At 39.0% G+C, this 23,554-nt stretch overlaps 1 protein-coding gene across 3 annotated transcripts in view; it reads right to left on the bottom strand.

The window, feature by feature from the left end:
• Positions 1-5,675: 5,675 nt before the first annotated feature.
• The window catches only part of PPIL6 (peptidylprolyl isomerase like 6), a 35,856-nt gene continuing 17,977 nt past the window's right edge, over positions 5,676-23,554 (bottom strand). For 2 of the 3 annotated variants that reach the window (XM_061207090.1, XM_061207092.1), the window contains 3 exons: positions 22,014-22,070; positions 11,138-11,273; positions 5,676-6,268 (listed from right to left, as the gene is read on the bottom strand). In XM_061207090.1, the coding sequence (XP_061063073.1) occupies positions 6,157-6,268; positions 11,138-11,273; positions 22,014-22,070 (305 nt within the window). In that variant the 3' untranslated portion in view covers positions 5,676-6,156. Of the gene's footprint in view, positions 6,269-11,126; positions 11,274-22,013; positions 22,071-23,554 lie in introns of all 3 variants that reach the window. The other variant, XM_061207091.1, reaches the window with a different exon arrangement.

The raw sequence follows: 23,554 nt of genomic DNA, 5'->3' as shown, positions 1-23,554 counted from the left end.
TTATTTATTCATTTGGTTGCGCCGCGTCTTAGTGGTGGCTCGCGGGCTCCTTAGTTGTGGCATGCATACTCTTACTTGTGGCATGCATGTGGGATCTAGTTCCCTGACCAGGGATTGAACCCCGGCCCCCTGCATTTGGAGGACAGAGTCTTAACCACTGCGCCACCAGGGAAGTCCCTCATTGTAGTTTTGATTTGCATTTCTCTAATAATTAGCCATATTCAGCATCTTTTCATGTGCCTGTTGGCCATCTGTATGTCTTTTTTGGAGAGATGTCTTGTTTAGATCTTCTGCCCATTTTTTGATACAGTTGTTTGTTTTTTTTGTTACTGCGTTCCATGAGCTGTTTATATATTTTGGAAATTAAGCCCTTGTCGGTTGCATCCTTTGCAAATATTTTCTCCCAGTCCGCAGGTTGTTTTTTCGTTTTGTTTATGGCTTCCTTTGCTGTGCAAAAGCTTATACATTTGATTAGGTCCCGTTTGCTTACTTTTGTCTTTATTTATTTTGTCTTGGGAGACTGACCTAAGAAAACGTTGCTACGATTTATGTCAGAAAATGTTTTGCCTATGTTCTCTTCTAGGAGTTTTATGGTGTCATGTCATATTTAAGTTAAGCCATTTTGATTTTATTTTTGTGTATGGTGTGAGGTAGTGTTCTAACTTCACTGATTTACATGCGTATAATACAGTTTTAACATGTATTAAACCTTGTGTAATATTTAAATAACTTTCAACAAAATTAGAGGATTGTAATAAGTGAAATATTAACAGTGAGCTAAAACTGTATATTCATATTCTTACTGTTCACATTGTGATTAGGGTTGGTGATAAAATACTAGGTGCTCTCCACTTTGACTATGGTATTTCCTTGATAATTGTTCCAGGGTTTCATAGGGGAGCATTATACTTTAAAGCAGGTGTTCTCAACCTTGGCTGAAAATAGGAACCACCCAGACGTTTTGAAAAATACTGATGCCTGGGTACTGATTTAATTCATCTGTAATAAAGTCTGGGCGTCAGGAGTTGTAAAAACTCCCCAGGTGTTTCTTGTCTGCAGCTTAGGTTGCAAACTACTGCTTTACCCTTGCTTCTCAAAGCGTGGTTCATGAACCAATACCATTCATACCACTTGAAAACTTGTTAGAAATGCAGGTCAGGCCTCACCTCAGACCTCCTGAATCACAATCTGCATTTTAACGAGATCCATATGTGCACCTATTAAAGTCTGAGAAGACTGCTTTACACTATAACCTGTGGAGAACTATTCTATTCTCCTAAGTGGCTGCAATTCTTAGTGGTGAATCCTCTACAAAATTGCATCAAGCAAGACATGTTGTGAAGTTTTTGTTTCTTTATTTGGGTTTTTGCTTGTTTTACAAGGATATGTAAGGTTATGGTACAAGCAACACAAAACTACTGGATATGCAGGAGTCTTGGAGCCCAGCCTAGGTTCCCTTTAGGCTGGCACTTGAGACATTTATTTTTATTTCTATACTGCTTTAAATCCTGGGCAGGCTAGGGCTTTTCCCATTGTATCTCTTAGTCCTTTAGGAAACTGAAGGAAGACTTGTTAATAACTCATCCCTTAGGAACAACCCCCAAGTTCAAAGTAAGCTACACCCAGGCAGCTTTCTGATATCCAGCATTACCTACTACTTCCCCCTGTGCCCAGGCATCCTTTGTGCTCCTCCCAATCCTGTCTTGTAGTGCTGCTTTTCAGCCGGAACACACCCTGATGGATATTCTGCTTATTAAAATGTTCAACTGATTCTGTACTGAATGGTAAGGAGCACTGCCTGAGCAGCCCAAGGGTCCCAGTCACTCTTCTGAAACCCCAGACTGCCCTGTTGCCTCTCTAGAAGCGGAGGGCTCACTTCCAGCCCAGCCAAGAGCTCTAGGACCCTGCACCAGGCCTCTAGTTGCTGTCCCTTCTGATTGGTCAGTGTTTGCATACCTCCCTGCTGCTTTGATGAAATAAAAGTTTCTTGTCTCATCATTTTTTCTCATTCTTTTCTTTTGTCACACTTTAGTGTTTAATAACTTTTATCTTTGTTCTGGACACCTGTATGCCACAAGTCTCTCATGTATCTATGACTTTCATATATCCCAGTGGTTCTTAACGTGTGGTCTCCAGGCCAGCAGATCAGCATCACCTGGTACATGTTAAAAATGCAAATTCTCCAACCCACTCCAGATCCACTGAACCGGAAACTGGTGTGAGGCCCAGGAATCTGTGTTTTAATAGGCTCAAGCATTTCTGATGCTCACTGAAGTAGAAGAACCTATGATTCACCACGTTTTCAAAGCCCCCTATCAAGTGTCAAACTTTGTAATTTGTGTTTTATGTGTTACTACTGAGTTTGTTACATTTTGTATGATGTATAAAATTTATTGGAGATATGGACCTACTAGATTTGCAAGCTTAAGTTGCGATTCCATTTTGGGAAGGGTAGTGGATGGTATAAGCAATATAGTAGTTTAAAAAATGAGTTTCCATGAGGGAAAGAGTATCACTAGGTTGGTAGAGATTAATTTTGAGGATATACCTTTGAATTAATTCAGTCAATTGGAAATTAGTATGTTAGTGAGAATAGCTAACACTGAGCATAACAGGGACTTGCTGTTCCTTAAAATGATGATGATGTTCTTTCTGTCAGTGGCAGTTTCTCTGTTTTTTGTGGGTTGACATTCCAGATGGGAAGATAATTTTTATCAAATTTCTGCTATGTGTCAAGGATCATTAGTGGTGTCTTCACAAATTACCTCAATCCTCAAACCACTATGAGATAGATGTACCCTGATTTTACTAGTGAAATTGAAGCCCAAAAGTAGATAATAGTATTGTTATTGATTTTATAAATTTACTCAGGGAACCACTGAAGTTTTAGAGCCTGAAGGGAGCTAACAACTTCTTTACTCCTATTTGTTCTTTTACAAATGAAGAAAATGCAAGGTTAAGTGATTTGGGCACCATTTTGCTAGCTAGCTGGGACTAAAACAAACACACCTGATTTTAAATATGTATCAAATGTAAATAGTATGGAATCCTGAGGTTGCCAGCCTATTCATTCATTAACAAATAGCTGGCATTGTTTGGAGTTGGGGAAAACATATTCTTTAGATAGAATTTAAAATATTTATCTCAAATCTCCCAAAATAAAAAAAATGAAAAGATACCACACTCTGCTTATTCACATGGCTTGGTGTAAGACAGAGCATATGTACTTGACTTTGCCATATCAGCATTTAGGGCTAGGTCACATAACTAACATTTTGTACAAAGCATCAGAATGCCTTTATTCTCATATTTGTAGACTTGGAAGAATTTAGAATTCCTTCTGTTTAATCAAATCAGAATCTTTCATTTTGGTTAAATCAAAGTCTTATATTTGGAGTTAATTGGGATAAGCTTCTGAGTCCTTTGTAACAATCAGTTTCTCCAAACGATATAGTTAAACATAAATCATTCTAAGACAATATATTCTAAGACAGAAGTATCAGTGCATGTACCTTTAAATGATGGCAGTAAGAACCACTGCATATACAGATCTGTGACTAAAGTTTCTACACAGCCTAAAAGTGGGAAGTGAGAGCAAACAAAGTGACCATGAACTTGCTTGCCATCCTTTAGGCGGTTAGCAGAGTTCTACCTTTATATTGCAGCCAAACTGAAAAATAAGGGGAGCTGGCATCAGTTTCTTAAACCCATGCAAATATCCCAGTTCTTTCACAATATCAGATAAATGCTTAATGCCCTAATACACAGGTTCATTGCCAGTAAGAATTGCTCTGCTGCTTGTTATTACATGACTAATGCCTGTAATGTTTTAACCAGGACCTTTGCAATGTGTCAGTTTCTTTCATCCCGTGCTTCAGGAGTTGCTGAGAGCCTCTGCGGCAAGCCCAGCGCCCCTTTGTTTGAGGTGTCACCAGTGTGACTGGAGGAACCCCTCCAAAGGCCCAGGGAGTGGATCTGGAGGCTTCATACAAACAGCTTGAATTCTCAGGTTGGCCAAAACTCCTAAGAGTAGAAGAAGAGGAGATACCTCCTCTTCAGTGTTTCCCAAATCTGGCTGTGAATCAGTCATTGAGGAGTGTTTTAAAAATACAAGTTCCTAGACAACACCCTGAAGGTCATATACCAGGATTTTATTAATCATACGTGTATCGAACACTTACAGCATAATTGGGCATATTCTAGATCCTGTCTACGAATTCCTGATCCCCTGAACCCTCACAGCAGCTCTGTGTGGTAGGTACTACTGTTTTGAGATGAGGCAATAGAGGCACAGTGAAGTTCTTACCTGAGTTCGTGCAGCAAGGGAAGGGCAGAGCCAGGATTCAAACTCAGGCTGCCTGGCTCTAGAACACACGTGCTTAACACGCTGCTGCCCCTGGGTCACTTGAGAACGTGACACAGGCAGAACGCTTCCTCCCCATCCACCTCAGATCTTAGGATAGAACCATATGGCAATAGCAATGAAGCTGTTATTAGAAAGAGAAAGAGAGGAAGGGAGGGAGGGAGGGAGAGAGAGAGAGACAGGAAAAGAGAGAAAGGGAGAGGGCAGAGAGAGAGAAAGAGAGCGCGAAGGAGAGAGAAAGAAAGGAAGGAAGGGAGGAAGATAGATGTATATATAGATGCCCGATGGCAGGAGTTGGGGATGGTGGGGAGCAAGAGAGTAGGTTAACTGTAAAGGGCTAGCCCGAGGGAGGTTTTTGTGGTGCTGAAAAAGTTCTGTGTCTTTATTGTGGTGCCAGTCACACAGATCTACAATATACAGGATAAGATGACAACTCTGCCATTGTCAATTGCCTGGTTTTGATGTTATACTATAATGTAAGATAGGACCCCTGGGGAAACGGTGATCTGTACACAGGACTGCTCTGTTCTATTTTTGCAATTACTTGTGAATCTATAATCATTTCAAAATTAAAAAGTTTTAAAAATCCTTTGCCTCCCTTTGGCAAGCCCCAAGTCAATTAGGGGGCTGTCTCCTTAAGATCAGCTCAAAGAGAGATTGTGCTTGGAAGACAAACCTTCACTTAAGGGCAAGAAAAGTGCAGTGGGTCTGGGCAGAGCAGCAGTTCAACAGCAGTGGTGGCGGCAGCTGAGCGCGGTCACCACTAACAGAGGCAAGCACCTCACTGACTGCAAAAAGGGGGCTGAAACATGTTGCGTATGTCTTGCAGTGATTCCCAAGTGACCAGTGCCCAGGAGGCTTAACTAAGAACCTCTGGGGAGAGAGCTAAGCGAATGCGCAGAATCCCTGTCCCACATCTAGAGACTCTGCAGGTCAAGGACAGGGTCCAGTAGTCTTTGTTGAAAAACTTCCCTAGGTGACATGGGTTTGAGAATCTCAGCTTAAGGAGCAGCTGATAACGCTGGATCCCGGGAACATCTCAGGAGTCCACCACCACAGGGACTCTAACCGAAGCCCTTGGTTTTCATAGAGTTGGTATGGCTCAGAGACAAGCATTCTATTCATAAAACCTTCTAAAGTGTATATCCTTTTCTGAATGTTATGTATAAACAACGAAATATTACAATGAATTTTTTTCTGTTGCCTCTCTTCTATTTGGTTATTTACCAATTTTCTTATGGCAGAAATATAATTACAGACACCAACATAATTCTGTTATAGGTACAAATGTTTTAGGATTCAAAGGCCATTAGGTACTGCTGCTACATTAAGAATGGTTTTGGCTACAAGTAACAATAATCGACCAAGAAACAGGGATCTATTTGTCTCAGATAGCAAGAAATCTAGACATAGGGAGTTGCTGGTATTGGTCCCGCAGCTCAAGAATTGGGGCTGACACCTCTGTTGTTCTCTTGGCCTTTCCTTCATGGCTCCAGCCTCTCTGCATTCAAGACTGGATAGAGGGGAAGGGGCAGGACCACTGGCATTCTGCTGCTGTCTCACTGGCCAGAACAGTATCCCATGGCTACTCCTAGCTGCAAAGGAGGCTGGAAAATTGTGTATTTTGCTTTAGGCAAGAAAGGAAAATGGGGAGGGATTGGGTGTTGGGAGAGCTAACCTACAGCGTCTGCCACAGCTTTCAAATCAAATTTTAACAAGCACTGTTTAATTAAATCTAGAAACAGCTGATCAGATGTACAATAATAAATTGTCAGAAAATACTGATAGGAAGGTTAGGCATAAAGCTCTCCACTGTCAATAATTACACATTGTTGTATTGGTCTTTCATTCTCTGTTGGAACCAATTCTAGTTGATGAAGAACATCTGTTCCTTCAATCAATTGCCTATATAGGAGAAAAAAATGGAAAATCCAGTCAGTCATAAATTTTCACATTTAGCTTACATTCCTAAATTGAGTCCTATCTAGCTTAGCTAAGGCTGTTTCCTACAAATTAAATTAACGTCAGTCATAAATATCTTAAATAGCTCTAGATATGTCCACTTTGCCATGCTCCTCCACACCTGCTCCGGGACCCTTCCAGTCTGTTATCCTCACTGCCATCAGAGCGATCTTTTAAAAATGCTAATGTGGTCTCACCTCCCCCACTTAAAACACTTCAATAATTTCCCATCATCCTTATGATAAAGACCAAAGGTCTCTCCCATGGCCGGCCTCCCCACTCCCCTCGAGGGTGCCTTGCAGCATGCTCCCTTGCTCTGTCGGCTCCAGCCAGACTGGCTCTCAGCACTTCAGCCACCGCCCCATGTGCCCTTCCTGCCACAGCTGTCTCCTTTGCTCTTGCCTCCCTCTGTCCCCTGGCCTGGTCATCTCCTGGCCTTCCTTCAGATCTTAGCCATCACTACCTTGGGGGATGTTTCCCAGACACCGCCCCCCTCCCCGCCCCGCTTATGTCAAGTTCCCCCTCTCCCTTATAGGAGTGATCAGGGATAAATTTGACATTTATTTCTATGCTTCTTGGATTAATTTCTGATTCTCCCCTGAGGGCAGAGATCATGCTTTTGCTTAGTGCTCAGTGCCTGGCACAGAGTGGGCACCTCATTGCCATCCACTGAATACATGAATAAAAGACAGCCCAGAGCCATGCTAGTTCAGGTCTCTGTACATGTTCGCTGGCCACAAGCCAGAACTCCCCGAGTGGAACTAGACTTCTCATGGTTCTCTCAACTAAAAAAAGGCAGCAGAGGCCAGAGAGATAGCTCTAAACATAGGACTGTGCCCTCTGCCAGTGTTTGGGTTGAAGCAGTGGTTAAGGGGAAGGTGCAATTTCCATTTCATGATCCTTTATGGGGACAGTGTCAGTGCTGACACTGACCATCTCTAGTCATTTCTTTTCTGGGGGGCTCTATTTTTGCCATCCCAATTAGAAAACATGACACAGAGCAGGACACAAGATACATTCTGAGGATGAAGAGCAGGGAGTAAATGGACAGATTCACCTCTGTCCAAAGAGGCTGTGAAGCCTATTCTCCACATTGGTTTCACAAATACTGAATGGGCACCTACTGTGTGCACCTTTCCACTGTGACAGGTGTTAGGGCACAAAGTAAGTGAGACTCAGTTCCTATTTCAAGTTGTTCACAGTGTGCCAAAGAGGACAAAGAGGCAGTTTGATTTTGGTAGTTAGGGGGGTATTTCTGACCTAAGCCTTGAACGGGATTTTGGCAGACTGAAGGAAGGCAGAACGTAACAAGACAAGCAAAGGCCCAGAGGCTGTTCTGGGAGGGATGGTACTCTGGTCTGGCTGAAGCTCAGCTGCCGCTCAGCTGCCATGTTCAAAGCTTCCAAATCTACATCTCTAGCCCTTGCCCAGCTTGAATACCTACTCCTGGTATTCAGGAGTTGCCACCTGCCTGTCATACAGGTATCTTCACTTGAAACATAACTTGTCCGTCTTGAATTCATGATCTTCTCTCCCATATTCTCCTTCTTGTATTCTCTACTGTGGTGAATGGCACCAGCCATCCAACCAGTTCCAAAATCCTAGGAGTTCCTCCAGATCTTCACTGCCCAATATGGTAGCCAATAGCCACAGGTGGCTACTTAAATTAAATTAAATTAATTAAATTTAGTTCCTCAGTTGCACTTGCCACATTTCAAGTGCTAAGTGGCTTATGTGGCTAGTGGCTGTCATATTGGGCAGCACAGATCATAGTACATTTCCATCACTGAGAAAGTTCTGTTAGATACCATTGCTCTATACCTTTCCATAACCTCACCACCAACATCTAAATAGCCATAAAGTCTTGTTGAATCTAATTTCCAAATATCTTTTGAATTCTTCCATTTATCCCCTGCTCATCTGTACTGCCAGTGCCTTAGACTAGGACTTCATTTATGGCCTACTATTACCATTGCTTCTTTTTTTTTTTTTTTTAACATCTTTATTGGAGTATAATTGCTTTACAATGGTGTGTTAGTTTCTGCTGTATAACAAAGTGAATCAGCTATAGTATACATATATCCCCATACCCCCTCTTGCATCTCCCTCCCACCCTCCCTATCCCACTCCTCTAGGTGGTTACCATCGTTTCTTAACTGGCCTTTCTACCTTCATTTTCATCCTTTGCCAATTAATTCCTCACTTCTGCTAAAAAGAGATTTTTTTCAGAACAAGAACCTGGTCATGTTGCTCCCAATTTAAAATTCTCCCATGGCTTCCCAGCCCCTTCAGGTGGGGGTCTGTGCTCAGCAGCATGGCACCCACAGCCCTTTGAGAGCCGGGACTTGGCTGTCTCATCTTCTCCAGCCTCTACTCTCTCCATTTCCCCCTGGGCTCTAAGCTCTAGCCAAACTAAATGACTGGTAGATAGGATACTCCTTAGGGTCTCTCTACGGAGGTTCTTCACTCTTTCTAAAATTTATTTTACTCACTTTGATTTCCAGCCTTCTCTATCTGGCTAACTTCTACATGACTTTCAGTACTCATTTCACCTTCTCATGAAGCTTCCCATGACTCCTCCCCACTTTAGGGGTCCCTTATAATTAATTAATTCCTCCCCAGCACTATCCCCAACGTATACCCCTTTGACCTATGTATGTGTGAATGGAGATCTTACAGGCTTATATTTTGATATTCTTTCCCTGTGAAACCACAGGGCAGGGCCATCAACAAGACTGTGGGTTGATGCAATCTCCCCTAAAGGGCATTCCCAGTGTCATCCATCTGAAGACAAGGCAAGTTCATGTACCAGAAACTAGGGCTTGGAAGGAGGGTCTGTCTCAAATAGGAAAGGAAATTTCTGTATCTCTCTGGACCTTGCTAACCATGTCTGGGCTTCTGGAAGCTCAGATAAACCTGCGGGTGCTCTGTGATGATAGGGAAGAGAAAGCATCTTCCACTAGAGGCAGCTCTACAGCAGGGAAGGAGGGTATCCCTGAAGGAGTTAGTTATATTTTGTCAGATTATCTAGTTGCCTATTATGGTATTACTTTTCTGCTTCTCGCCCAGCGTTCTGTCAGGTCTTGTTTAAATATTTCAGCCCAGACTCAGCTGTAACTTGGAGGCTTAAGGGAAAAAAATTGAGATTATACTTAGGCTAGAGCAATAAAAGCAGTGCAGCGCCTCCCTGAGGCCAGTGTGTTGGTGATAACAAATTAGTGCAAGAGATTCCCCTAAAGATGAATCACATAGAAAAAGGCAATCACCAAAAGGAGACCAAGCACTCCTCCTCTCCACTACCATCCTGTAGGATCTGCATTGGCTTTTACTAAGGAGTTGGAGGGTACTTATTGCCTTGCCCTCTCTCCTGTATTCCCAGTGCCCTCTCTCCTGTATTCCCAGTGCACTCTTTACAGGGCTTGCATGTTCATGTCTCACTGTCTTACAGTTGTTGGGTTTTCCAACACACTATATAGGCTCCCCGAAGGGCGGAAGTTGTGCCACATCACTCTTGCCCCAGGACTGAGCACCGGGACTAGCACTTGTTAGGTGCCTAATAAAATGCTGGTTGAATGAATGGGTCAGAAGGCCAGCAGCAGTGAAGGCTGAAAAAAGATGCGGGGCCAGAGGGTGGAGGACCTGGAATGCCGCTCTGCACTCTAGGCTCTATGCATCTGTGGGTGGAGGTGGTGAAGGAGGCACTAAATTTTTTAGAGTAGTCATGTTTGCGTTTGAGAAAGGTACCTTTCGGAAGGATATAAAGGATCACCTAAGCATATGGTTGAGGGCAAGATACTACCAGCAAGATGACAGGAAGATATTTAAAAGATCTAAGAAATTGTAAGAATTATTTGGATTTAAAAAATAATTGAAGAATGCATTTCAAAATCAGAATATAGTTTATTAAGACCAGGGAAGATGGAGGAAAATGCATTATTTTAGCTTATGTAGCTGTTAAAATCATCTCTTTAAAGAAATCTCCTTTGGATGAAAATATACTTTCTGCTTTTTCAACCTGGAAATATCACCTGCATTACACTGAAGGAATAATTGTGCTTAAATTTTTTTTTTAATTGTGCTTAAAATTAACATTGGCCTGGAATTTTTTCTGAGGATGAAGAGTCAGTAATTATCCCTGTGGAGTAGCTGGAATAATCTAATATTCAGAAAAGTTCTGACCCTTATACATCATTTCAGGAAAGACAAAGTAAGCTTCAATTTATATTCATTTCAGTAATCAAACAGAGATATGAAACACGGGAGTGATGAAAAGTATAGTCACCATCCATATTCGGTCCACATGCCTATAAGCATCTTGCTAATAATATTCTAGTAATTATTACCTGAGATATTTCCATATTTTAAATTGCTCAGTAAAATAAAAAGTTACTTGTAGCTTGGACGATTTTATCTCTCTCTTCACAATGTTCATGGACAATTACATAAATGGCTTCACCTCACTTCTGCATCTAAATATATCTAGATTATTAAGAACTATGGTGTTAATAGTTACTAAGAATTGACAATATCCTTGAGGCTGAAGATCCATAGAAGGATGGATGATAGATGGATGGATGAATGCACAGGACATTATAATGGCTGTGCCTAAATGGTTTCCGTGTTTATTATAGATAGCAAGCTTCTTATGAAATACTTATTTCTGAACATGTTTGTCTACAGTATTTGTATTACCTTTGCTTTTAAATTCTATTTTTAGTTACCCGTAGACTATGTACAATACTTACCCACATCTTTTTGAACCACATTTTTACATATATGAATATTATATAGACGAACTTACAATGCACATACCCAAAAGCCACATATTTTCTGTCTAGATAGGGAGCTGCTTGTAGTGTGATGTAGAATTGTGACCCATTGCTGTGACGGCCTTTGTTGACCATTCCAAGAACTCCCCTTTTATTATGAGGAATTGAGAAGTTTTCATCTAGAAAAGACAATATGCAATAGGTCACTAAAATATTTCTATTTTCTTGATTGATAGTAATACATAAAGCACAAACAATGCTTGGTAACAAGGGTTCCCAATCATATTTAGCAATATATCCCAAATTGTAAATATTCTATTTGTTTCATATTACTTTCACTCAACTGGGCTGTTAAAAAAGAGAAGCTGGAAAGTCTTAGACCTATTTGAGCATTTACCTTTAGTTTATCATTAATATAGCTAAAAACAAGTGTGCTAAGAAAATAGATAATGTAAAAGGAAGAACTTGAAATTAATAATATAAAAGGAAGCACATACCTTTTTTTAGGAATAAAAGTCAGCAAACATTCTTGTATTGTTTTGGCAGTAATATTTTATTCAAACTATCAATGTGATTATTAAAAATGACTCCTTGGAGAAACCTTTCACAGGCAGACCCTTCCCCTCACAGCATCTTCTGCAGACCTCTATTATAGTCTTTAAAACACTTTATATAATTGTTTACAGGCTGTTTCATGTTTGTGAAGGCAGGGGCTTTATCTCTTCATCGCTTTACCCCCAGGGCCTCCTAGCACATTACTAGGCACATGTGTGGCCTTAAATATTGATGATGAAAATAAGTTAATTTATGCTTATTTTTAGTAGTCTTTAAACAAATTTTAATCTCAAACCTTATATGGGTTGACCAAGATTTTGTGGAAAGTGATTTTTTTTAGTGTAAGATTAACAAGTAAAGAGAATTATACGGTGATTATCGGGCCACCATTTTCAGGAAGAACCATTTCCAGCATGAAATAAGATTTGCCTCCAAACTCAAAAACACAGAAGGAAGTAATAGAAGAGAAATTCAGTAAAAGTTTTCATTCAATAACTTTATCAAATTCTGGGAATAATTGAGAGATATGAATATTAACTGTCAAGATTTTCTTAAACTGCAATTGCTGAGTATTCTCATTTTACGTTTCAGAGCTAAGCCAACAAAGCAATTAAGCCATATCTATGGTGGTTACTTTTAGCTTGTTAAACTGCACACTGAATAAAGACCTCTGAAATCTTATGAAATGAAAATAAAGTATTTTTGTGCCAATATAGCTTTATAATTACGTTGATACTCCATATTCATTTCAGTGGAATAGAGAATAGCCCGTTAATTTCACAGAAAATCACATGGCATAGAAATCTGCCCAAGCAGAGATTCAGAGAGTTTTAACAAAATGGTATTTGTCATTGCTCTTAGATATTATGATCAATTTTTCTTAAATTCTGAAAGTAATTGGAAAGAAAATTTATAGAGTTGTAATATTTTTACCAAAAATTCTGTGATTATGGGAGAACTTTTAAAGCATTAAGGGTGTAACTTTGTTTGAAAGAGAAATCAGAATTCACCTGCTGAAGAAAATCAGTTTCTGAATTTATTTAATATAAAACTCATTCTGATGTTTATAATGAAAGCAACTACTGCTTTCTCAAGTTTGGGGAAACTGCCTCTATTCTCTCTGGTAAGGGAATAAGCAGACAATTTGGGACATTTCTATATAATTTTCTGAAGACAATAATGTCAAGTAGAAATTGGACTTGAATCCTGCAACATCAATTTTTTAAACCTACTGCCCTAATTTTACCAGCATATTTAAATAATAATAGCTTTTCACTAATTATTTATTGTTACATAAAAGTAAATTGGGTGTGCTACCTAGCATTTTTAAACTGCTGCTTTAATGAAATATTTTATTTTTAAAATTTTTAATTTAAGTATAGTTAATTTGCAGTATTGTATTAGTTTCAGGTGTACAGTGTAGTGATTCAGTATTTTTACAGATTATATTCCATTAAAAGTTATTACAAGATAATGGCTATAATTCCCTGTGCTATATAAGATATCCTTGTTGTTCTTCTGTTTTATACATAGGGGTATGTATCTCTTAATCTCATATCCCTACCTTGCCCTTCCCCCCTTCCCTCTCCCCTCTGGTAACCACTAGTTTGTTTTCTATATCTGTGAGTCTGTCTCTGTTTTGTTATATACATTCATTTGTATTATTTTTTAGATTCTACATATAAGTGATAACATACAGTATTTATCTTTCTTTGACTTATTTCACTAAGCATAATATTCTCTCAGTCCATTCACATTGCTACAAATGGCAGTATTTCATTCTTCTTTATGGCCGAGTAATATCCCATTGTATATATATATATATGTATATATATATATATATATACACCACATGTTCTTTATCCATTTATCTGTTGATGGACACTTAGGGTGCTTCCATAGCTTGGCTGTTGTAAGTAGTGCTGCTTTGAACATTGGGGTGCATGTATCTTTTCGAATTAGTGTTCTTGTGTTTTCTGGATATATACCCAGGAGTGGAATTGCTGGATCATATTGTAGTTCTATTTTCAGTTTTTTGAGGAACCTCCATACTGTTTTCCATAGTGGCTACACCAACTGCATTCCCACCAGTAGTGTACAAGTGTTCTTTTTCTCCACATCCTCTCCAGCATTTGATATTTGTAGACTTTTTGATGATGGCCATTCTGACTGGTGTGAAGTGATACCTCAGTGTAGTTTTGATTTGCATTTCTCTAATAATTAGTGATGTTGAGCATCTTTTCACCTGCCTGTTGGCCATCTGTATGTCTTCTTTGGAAAAATGTCTATTCAGGTCTTCTACCCATTTGATAGGGTTGTTTTCTTTTTTTTTTTTTTTGATATTGAGTTGTATGAGCTGTTTACATCTTTTGGAGATATTAACCCCCGTCGGTCATATCATTTGCAAATATTTTATCCCATTCAGTAGGTGTCTCTTTGTTTTGCGGATGTCTTTCTTAGCTGTGCAAAAGCTTTTAAGTTTAATTAGACTATTTGTTTATTTTTGCTTTAATTTCTTTTGCCTTAAGAAACAAAGATGCAAAGCAATCTACAGATTTAATGCACTCCCTATCAAAATACCCATGACATTTTTCACAGAACTAGAACAAATAATCCTAAAATTCATATGGAACCACAAAATACCCCAAATTGCCAAAGCAACCTTGGAAAAAAAAGAACAAAGCTGAAGGTACCACCCTCCCAGACTTCAAAATATACTACAAAACTACAGTAATCAAAACAGCATGGCACTGGCACAAAAATGGACACATAGATCAACGGATCAGAATAAAGAGCCCAGAAATAAACCCACGCACCCATGGTCAATTAATCTACGACAAAGGAGGCAAGAATATACAATGGAGAGGAGACAGTCTCTTCAATAAGCTGGGAAAACTGGACAGCTACATGTAAAACAATGAGATTAGAACATGCCCTCATGCTATATACAAAAATAAACTCAAAATGGATTAAAGACCTAAATGTAAAACCTGAAACCTAAAACTCCTAGATGAGAACATAGGCAGAACACTCTTTGACATTGAAATATTTATTTTAAAACATGTTGATTGTGTACATGACGTTAGGAATAAATAGCCAAGTGTTTATCAGTACTTGAATGGATAGATTATTCGGGTATATTCATAATATTAAACAGTAGTGAAAATGAGAGAATTCCAGCTATAGACGACATGGATGAATCTCATAGGCAGTGATAAACAAAAGAAACAAGACACAAAGAATGCCTGCCATATGAGTCCATTTATATAAAGTCCAAAAATAGTCAATAACTCTGTTATTTAGGGATCCATACACAAGTGTTTAACAAGAAAAGCAAGGAAAAAGTCAGGTTAGTGGTTACCTCTAATAGGGAGATGGAGTTATTATTGAGGATGGACAAATGGGGTGCTTCTGGCATGCTGGCAGTTTTTATTTCTTGACAAAGATGGTAATATGGGGGGTTGCTTTATAATTTTTTTTTAAGTTTATTCTTTTTAATATATTTAAAAATATATTTTTATTTATGTATTTACTTGGCTGCGCCTGGTTGCAGCATGTGAGCTCTTAGTTGCAGCATGTGGGATCTAGTTCCCTGACCAGGGATCGAACCCAGGCCCCCTGCATTGGCAGCACGGAGTCTTAGCCACTGGACCACCAGGGAAGTCCCTATAATTATTTTTAAATTGTACATATGCAGTTTCTCTATATAAGATAAATCTCACAATTTAAAAAAATGAATAGCCCTTAATTGGCTACCCAGACCACATTATCTTCAGTTCTTATTTCTACTAAAAAATACTTTTGTATAACTTAGTTGCATTATTGAATATTGACAGTGCATCAGGCTCTCTGCTTTTTATTAATGTTCACTTTCATTTAAAGACAAGGAGGGACCTCCCGGGTGGCACAGTGGTTGAGAATCCCCCTGCCAATGCAGGGGACACGGTTTCGAGCCCTGGTCCAGAAAGATCCCACATGCCGTGGAGCAACTAAGCCCGTGGGCCACAACTACTGAGCCTGGACTCTGGAGCCCGTGAGCTACAACTACTGAAGCCCATGCTCCTAGAGCCTGTGTTCCGCAACAAGGGAAGCCACCACAATAAGAAGCCCATGCACCACAACAAAGAATAGCCCCCGCTCGCTGCAACTAGAGAAGGCCCACACGCAGTAACAAAGACCCAACGCAGCCAAAAATAAATAAATAAATAAATTTATTTTAAAAAATAATAAAGACAAGGAGATCTAGGAATTAGACAAATGGATTTTAAGTGGTATATCTGTGAATTAGAGCACATGCTAATGTTAAGAAACTGTTCTACTTAATGTAACAAGGATAATACTGTATTTAAAAAATATATTCCTTTTTTTCTTCTGCTTTTCATATAAATAACATTTTCTCTAGTCAGCTCAAGCCATGGAGTCACCAATCCTTTGAGAGTGGGAAGGATTAGGGATATTATATAAGGAATACAAGGTGGCGGGGGGAAAGGGTTGATATTCAGCTTCTGACTTCAAAACAGGATTTGGGAAGAGAAAAAAAGTTGTGATTCAAAATAAAGCAGGGCTTCCCTGGTGGCGCAGTTGTTAAGAATCTGCCTGCCAATGCAGGGGACACGGGTTCGAGCCCTGGCCTGGGAAGATCCCACATGCTGTGGAGCAACTAAGCCCGTGCACCACAACTACTGAGCCAGTGCTCTAGAGCCTGTGAGCCACAACTACTGAGCCCATGTGCCACAACTACAGAAGCCCACATGCCTAGAGCCTGTGCTCAGCAACAAGAGAAGCCACTGCAATGAGAAGCCCGTGCACCACAAGGAAGAGTAGCCCCTGCTTGCCGCAACTAGAGAAAGCCCATGCACAGCAATGAAGACCCAACGCAGCCAAAAATAAATAAATAAATTTTTAAAAAAATAAATAAATAAAGCAAAACAGACTTTCCTCAAGTTAAAAAAAAAAGATTAACCAATTTATAAAACAATCAACTAATTGAATTATACATATATTTCATTCTTTTAAATTCACTGTGTTAAGCTTAATAAAAGTGATTTTTGTGGTTGTGATTGTTTTTAACAAGCCCTGGGTTTTAATTCTGCACCTCATGGAAATACAGTCCAATGAGAGAAATGTGGAGGAAGGTCTGGCTGTCAACAACGTATTAACATTCCATGTGGAGGCGGGGGTGGTGAGTATAAATGGAGGAGGGAAACCCATGCTTTAGCTGTACTGAGTACTGGCCCTGTGCTCTCTCTTTCAGCCACTCATTTCTCCTTCTGGAGCATCTCTCCTTTTCACTTGATTGTGTGAAGTGAAACACACAGACAAACTGAGGAATCAGAGCTTCCCTAAACCCACCGGGCTCCCTGGGCACCAGAGGAGCCAGGCATCCAGCTGGAGACTGAATCCCCATAGTATCTAAGGATGGGAGCAAAGGGGAATGGACGGTGGCACAGGGATGTCCAAAGGGGCAAGTGAAGAAATGAGCCAAGAGATCAGTCTCCTACTGGACAGAAGACCCAAGTTCTGCCCAGAATTGCACCTCCAAGCAGAAAGAGTTTGGGTGATCTGATCATGGCCATGGGGTGGAGAGGTATGGTAGACTCTCATCAGGGATTAAGGATGCCAGGAAAGCTGCCCAAACGTCCTTTCCTTGTCTGCAACATCTTATTTTCAGACCCAGCTCAGAGCTGCTGTGGGTGCCGCCCCCAGATCTCCCAGGCAGCTGTTCTTTCCTTTTTCATACAGCACTGGGTTCTTCCTCTGTAATGGCGATGGGCACCGCGCCTGTACTTTATCTGTTTAAATGTCTGTCTGTACAAAAACACTAAAATCCTGGAGTGTGGAAACTTGGTCACATCATCTTTGTTTCCTAAGGTCGTAGTACCATGTCGGCACCTAACTAAGAGTTTAAAGTTCTATGAGTAAATAAATGAGTGGTGTCACTTGCATGATTTCATTTGATAAAGCTGTCTCCACATGAATTTAGAAGGAAAACTAGCTTTTACTTTTCCCTTTTCCTTTGGCCATTGATTGAATATTATTTTTTTAAACCTTTTCATTGTATTAAAATGTAGACACAAAAAGCCATGGAACACTATAGTTAGAATTATTGTTAAAAGTTATTATAAGGCAAATACCCTTTTAACCACCATTCAGACCAAGAAAAAGAACTTTGCCAGCCTTCCCTCCACAGGTTCTACCTCTATCCCTTTCTTTTCTTACACTTTATCTGTTAATGAACCTAAGTTATTTCACCTCTAGAATTTCTCCCAGGCCAGAGTTTGCCGATTGCACACACGGTGCAGTTCAACAGGTTTCTCTGTTCCCTGTCCTGTGGGTTCTGTGCTAATACTTGTGTTGAAGATGCAGATTGTTTCACCTTGATTGATATATTAGGGAGGGAATGACTTGAGCATGATTAATCTCACCCCTGCTTTAATGCAGTTCCCTCCAGGAGAACCACCAGGCGAATGTAGGAAACTGCCTCTGCTGAACTGAGCTAGCAACCCAGGAACACACACACCTCAGACGTGACCAGCCACATCCGTCACCACGTATGAGCTGCGTCCACCCACATCTGGAGTTACAGCTTCCCTCTGGCTGCAGAGAATGCTCCTTCCGCCACCTCAAGATCACTCACAAGCTGCAGCTCTTCCCATGCCACCTCCACAGATGTCAAGGAGTTTTCAGGGTAAAGTGCCTTATTTATTATGGTACTGATGTATTTCTTGACCACATAATATATATAAAACTGTGTTACTGTTTTTATTAGGTTATTAACTTATTTATTAATGTGTCACCGAGGAATTTTTTTTACCTCAGTTTTGCCATAAGTCCTGTGGTTTTCATTGCATGATTTTACATAACACAGAGATTTTTAAGAACACATTATAGCAGAACTGATTGCATTTCTTGCAAATTGGAAGCTAGGTCCAGCAGCTTCATCAGACTCTTGTTCTGTCCCTTTGGTAGTGTGTCCTCTCAACAGAAGGCTCATACTGTCTGATTGTCTCTGTTTTTGTGAAGTTAGCTGATGCAGCAAATGCCTACATCCATTATTTCCCTGGAGGCAGCAAAATGGTGACATTCTAATTTTATTTTTCCTTTTCATTATTAATTGGAGTACTTTTATAGCAAGATGTTTCCCCTTATCTACAGTTTGGTATAGTTCCTATAGGAAAGGCAAGATAAATGCTTGATTCTTTACCTATATTTCAGTTTTCAGGATAATGAATTCATTTCCTATCATTCCCCCAGAGGTGAGCAAGTAGGTTTTATTTTATAATATAATATCATTATGAACTCATGGATTTAAAATATTTGTTGGGTTTCAATCAACTGTAATTACTATTCAAATTATTTCATCTTTGGCCAGTGAGAGACTCTTCAAGTTGGCTCCTGAGCCCTTTGCCATGACCCCAGTAAATCTTTAATAGCACTCCTGGCTATCTGATGCCATGATAGCATGACTGAGGTTCCAGGCTCATTTCAAAATTTCCTGTCTCAGAACTGGAATCTGCCATTTGTCCCAGAGGCCCTGGTTTCTTTAATCAAGAAATGACATTTCAAAACAACAATCTAAATTCCAGGAGTGTATGTCATTACTCGGCTGGTCATTGTTTGCAGATGAATTCCATGGGCAGAACTATAGATACAGGTATAGATTAGATATAGATATAGATATAGATACAGATATACTTCTTGAGTCTAAAGTGATATTTCCAATTCAAATTCAGGACTATGGAATATTTTACTTATTAACCTCTATCGTATTTCATCTGTATTTCCTTTCTTCCACATTGAAGATTCCAGTTCTCAAGGACACAGGAAATGATGAAATTAGAAATTCCCATAATTACTTACTTGTTTTTTCCTACATTATATATATAACAATCTCAAAATAATATTAATAATACCATCACCAATAAAATTTACTGAAAATAGTTTAAAATTTTGCATATATTCTCCCCATTTCTTTCATTTAAAAAAAATTGTTAGACTAAGCATGTAGTCATTGTATACCATACTCTCACCCTTTTAATCCTCATTAAATTTTAGTTTTATAAGTAACTATATGATTAATGCTCACCACCAGTTCTTCTTTCAGGGTCCCTCTTGTAATTTGGCTGAATGAAACTCATGCTACAGTCACTGATTCCTCAGGAAGGACTCATGACAACACTATTCCCTAAAGTTTTACATGTTGATAACTCTGTGTGCCCTTTATAATTTAAATTCAGTTTGACTGGATATGAAGTCCCCAGTTCACTTTTCATTTCCTTGAGCCATCCTAAATATATTACTGTATTTTCTTCTGGCATAAGAGTATGATGATAATGTACTTTTCTTTCCCTTATAAATCACTTGCTGTTTTTGCCTACCTGCCCAAAGAATTTTTTTCTTTCTCTTTAGTATCTAATAACGTTAGTAAAATATGTCTGGTGTTGGTTGTTCTGGTTCAGTATTGTCCGGTAGCTGTGTGTTCTTTCAGTAAGTAGTTTCAAGTTTTTAAACAGATATTTTTTACTTGAGGTATAAACATGCAGTAAAATGCATATATCTTAGATGTTTACTTTGATGCATTTTGACAGTTGGGTATAGTTGTGTAATCACCACCCAAAACAAAATATAGAATATCAAATCCTTTTTTATTTCAGGAAAGTTTTCTTTAATTATAATTCTTAGTGTTTGTTCCGTTCCCTTGCATTGGTTTAATTCCTTAGGAATACTTATCATCTGTATGCTGGATCTTCTCTTTCTATCTTTAATATTTATCACTTTCTTGTAAATCCTTTTTATCTTTCTTCATCTCTTTTTGGTTTAAAAAAAATTTCCTTCTTCTACCTTCTACTTCTCTTATTTTTTTATTTTTTGGCTATGCCACACAGCATGTAGGATCTTAGTTCCTCAACCGAGGATTGAACCCATGCCCCCTGCATTGGAAGGGCAGAGTCTTAACCATTGGACTGCCTATTTGGTCTTGTGTTCCTTCTAATTTGCTCATTTCTGAAATTTTCTTTTATTGTTAATTCTTTTCTTTAGTTCTGTAACCTCATGTCTAAAGCTTCCTCATTTTGATTTATGAGTTCTTTCCTGTCTTATATCATTGTCTTCATGTCTTTTAGCTCGTTTTGAAATTGTTACAGTTTTGCTCTGTTCTGTGAGCCTTCTTTCTAGGGTATTTTCATTATCTGTAGTGATGTTACTGTGCTCCTTTTTTTTTTTTTTCTTAAATAATCATGAAAATTTCTGCTGCTTTTTAATGCAACTTTCGTTTTATGTAAAATTAGTATTCCTCAATGTTTAGAAGTAGGTGTGGCTTTAGAAGGAAGGTAGTTTTCCTAACTTCACAAAGTTCCCTCTTGTGCTGTTTTCATGTGTTGTTCGGCTGTGTGGGAACTTGCTTTCTGAGATTTTCTGACTCTGTTGCCTTTCCCTCTTTATCACTGTTGTCCCGATAGCTGCATAATTTTTATTCCATTCCCAGCACTTCTTCCTCAGTGAGGGCCTGTCCTGGAAGAGAGGCCTTTCAGATCAGTTTTGAGAGTTTGCAGAGGTTAGACTGCTCCAGCCTCCTCAAGCCTTATGAGGGGCTCCATGCACTCACCTGCTATTGCCTATTGTGGGGTTCTGTACTCTCAGCTCTGTCAGATGCCCTGCTTTCTCTCACATACATGCTGATACCATCCAGATTTTGTGGCTGTTGGTAGTTTGTCCTTACCTGTTTATATTTGGAATTCATGTAGATACCTTGTCACCTAGTTTTGTTGTGTTGTCCATGGGTCTTTAGTTTTCCTATCTAATTTTTTTTTGTCTGTATGTATGTTGGGATTTCAAAAAATTAAAGAACTATGCCACCACCACTATCATCTTCCCAGAATCCCCAACAGCAGTCTTAGTAGGATGATTATCAAGGTACCAATTCTAAGTGTGAGCATGGCAAAGTACAAGCCTTAAAAATATAAATTCCCTTCTACCCCTACAATCCTAATTCTAGAAACTTATCCTAAAGAAATAACATAATTAGGCAAGTGAAAAATTTTATGTACAAAGCTGTTCTGAACTGGACTGGGATGCCTTCCCACTTACCCTATTTTAAACTCCCACTTTTAGTATGTGTACTTGTAGTATATTACCCCAAACACTATCTTATTTGGGGTTGTGAAATCATCCAGTCCTGTTAAATTTGAATAATCAATTAAAATATGACTGACAGGGACTTCCTTGGCAGTCCAGGGGTTAAGACTCTGCGCTTCCAGTGCAAGGGGCGTGGGTTCAATCCCTGGTCGGGGAACTAAGATTCCACGTGCCACGCGGCCAAAAAATAAATAAATAAAATATGACTGACAAAATTTAAAGATACATACCTTCAAATGTTGGTCCATAAATTGACTCTCCACCATCTCCTCTTCCAGCAACTATATCTGAGAAACAGCAATAAATAAACATTAACATTCTGAGACTAAAAAAGAGAATACAGTAATGGCAGGGAAAGAATGCTTTAAATTATGATTCCACTTATAACAATAACTAGAGTAAGTTACCTAATTGTTCAATATCTATACCATGAAAATATTTCTATAATGATTTCACTTTTATTTTGTAAGTACTTTTACATTCATGATCCCATTTTTTTTCCCTCATAACTCTGAAATAGGTTAAATTTAATGCAAAACCTTTGAAATGATGAAGTATTAAATTATAATTGTGGTCACGATTTAAAGAGTGTGTGTTCATATAAATTCTGCTTATTTCACAAGTTATTCCATGATACATCTTGCTTTTCAGAAAAATGGAAAGATTAAGCTGAGAGGATGAAATAGGAACAGTAAGGTCTTTTTAACACAAGAATAAAAATAGATACTCTAAAAAGAATTAATGTTCAAATTTTTATTCCTTATGGTGATAACTCATTTATCTGGTATTTTAGAAAAGAAGTTCCTTTGTAATATAATGAGGTTTTTTAAAAATGGTATTTATAGGACTTGTTTCACATTATATGCATTATATGCATATTTTGGCTTAGGCAGTGATCCTACTATAAAAATCCTCCATGCAAAAGTTATTTTTTTTATCGATTCACAGCTACCAGGGAAGCAAAGCTAGCTTTAATGAAACTAGAGGTCTCTGAGGTCTGTGTTTTCCCCATCACCCCCTTTACTTCCTTCAGCTCTCTAGACCACCCTCCTTGAATAGTGCGCAATAAATAACTGTTGAAGGACTGTGCCATTTAAACTCAATATGAGTGCTTTATCTATAATAAAAGAGTCTGTGCTATTTTAAAGAAATCTGATGCAAGCATGGGGAGAGAATTTATGCAGGACAGGGGCATATAGCATTTAAATTATACTATTCCTAAAGCTGGTTCAGAAGTTAACTGATAAACCTTAAGTCTCCAACTACTCTGCCTGATACTTCTGCCCGCCCCCCCCCCCCCATTCACCCCCCAGCCTATGGCTATTCTCAGGAGCCTGCTGCAATAGCCCCAGGCTAAATCCAGGTGTGCAGAACTTGAATGTCCTCTAGCACCAGTTCCTTCAGCTCAGGCAAATCTGCCCAGGTGATTCCCCTCCCCTGCTAACTTATGTAAACACCAGTGACACTCCCTTGCTCTCTGTCTCCAACACCTGCCATTACTCTTGCCCTTTGCTTTAGATCTCCCAGGTGAATATTTTATATTGACACCATTTCAATCAGTATTTAATATTTTTTGTGTCCATAACCCACCCCCTTGAATTCAGCTTTGGATATCTAATATTATTTCTATACTTCTGACAACAAATTCAGCAATGCAGAATAGTGGTTAAAAGTAAACTTCAAAGTCAGATGATTTTGATTTCAATCTTGATGTTGGTTACCTTTTCCAAAACTGTTTCCTCATCTATATAGACAGGGATAATGGGAAGTG

Source organism: Eubalaena glacialis, chromosome 12, assembly GCF_028564815.1.
Source record: "Eubalaena glacialis isolate mEubGla1 chromosome 12, mEubGla1.1.hap2.+ XY, whole genome shotgun sequence".
NCBI lineage: Eukaryota > Metazoa > Chordata > Mammalia > Artiodactyla > Balaenidae > Eubalaena > Eubalaena glacialis.
The sequence above is the reverse complement of the archived record's forward strand: the minus strand, read 5'-3'. Positions and strand labels throughout refer to the sequence as shown.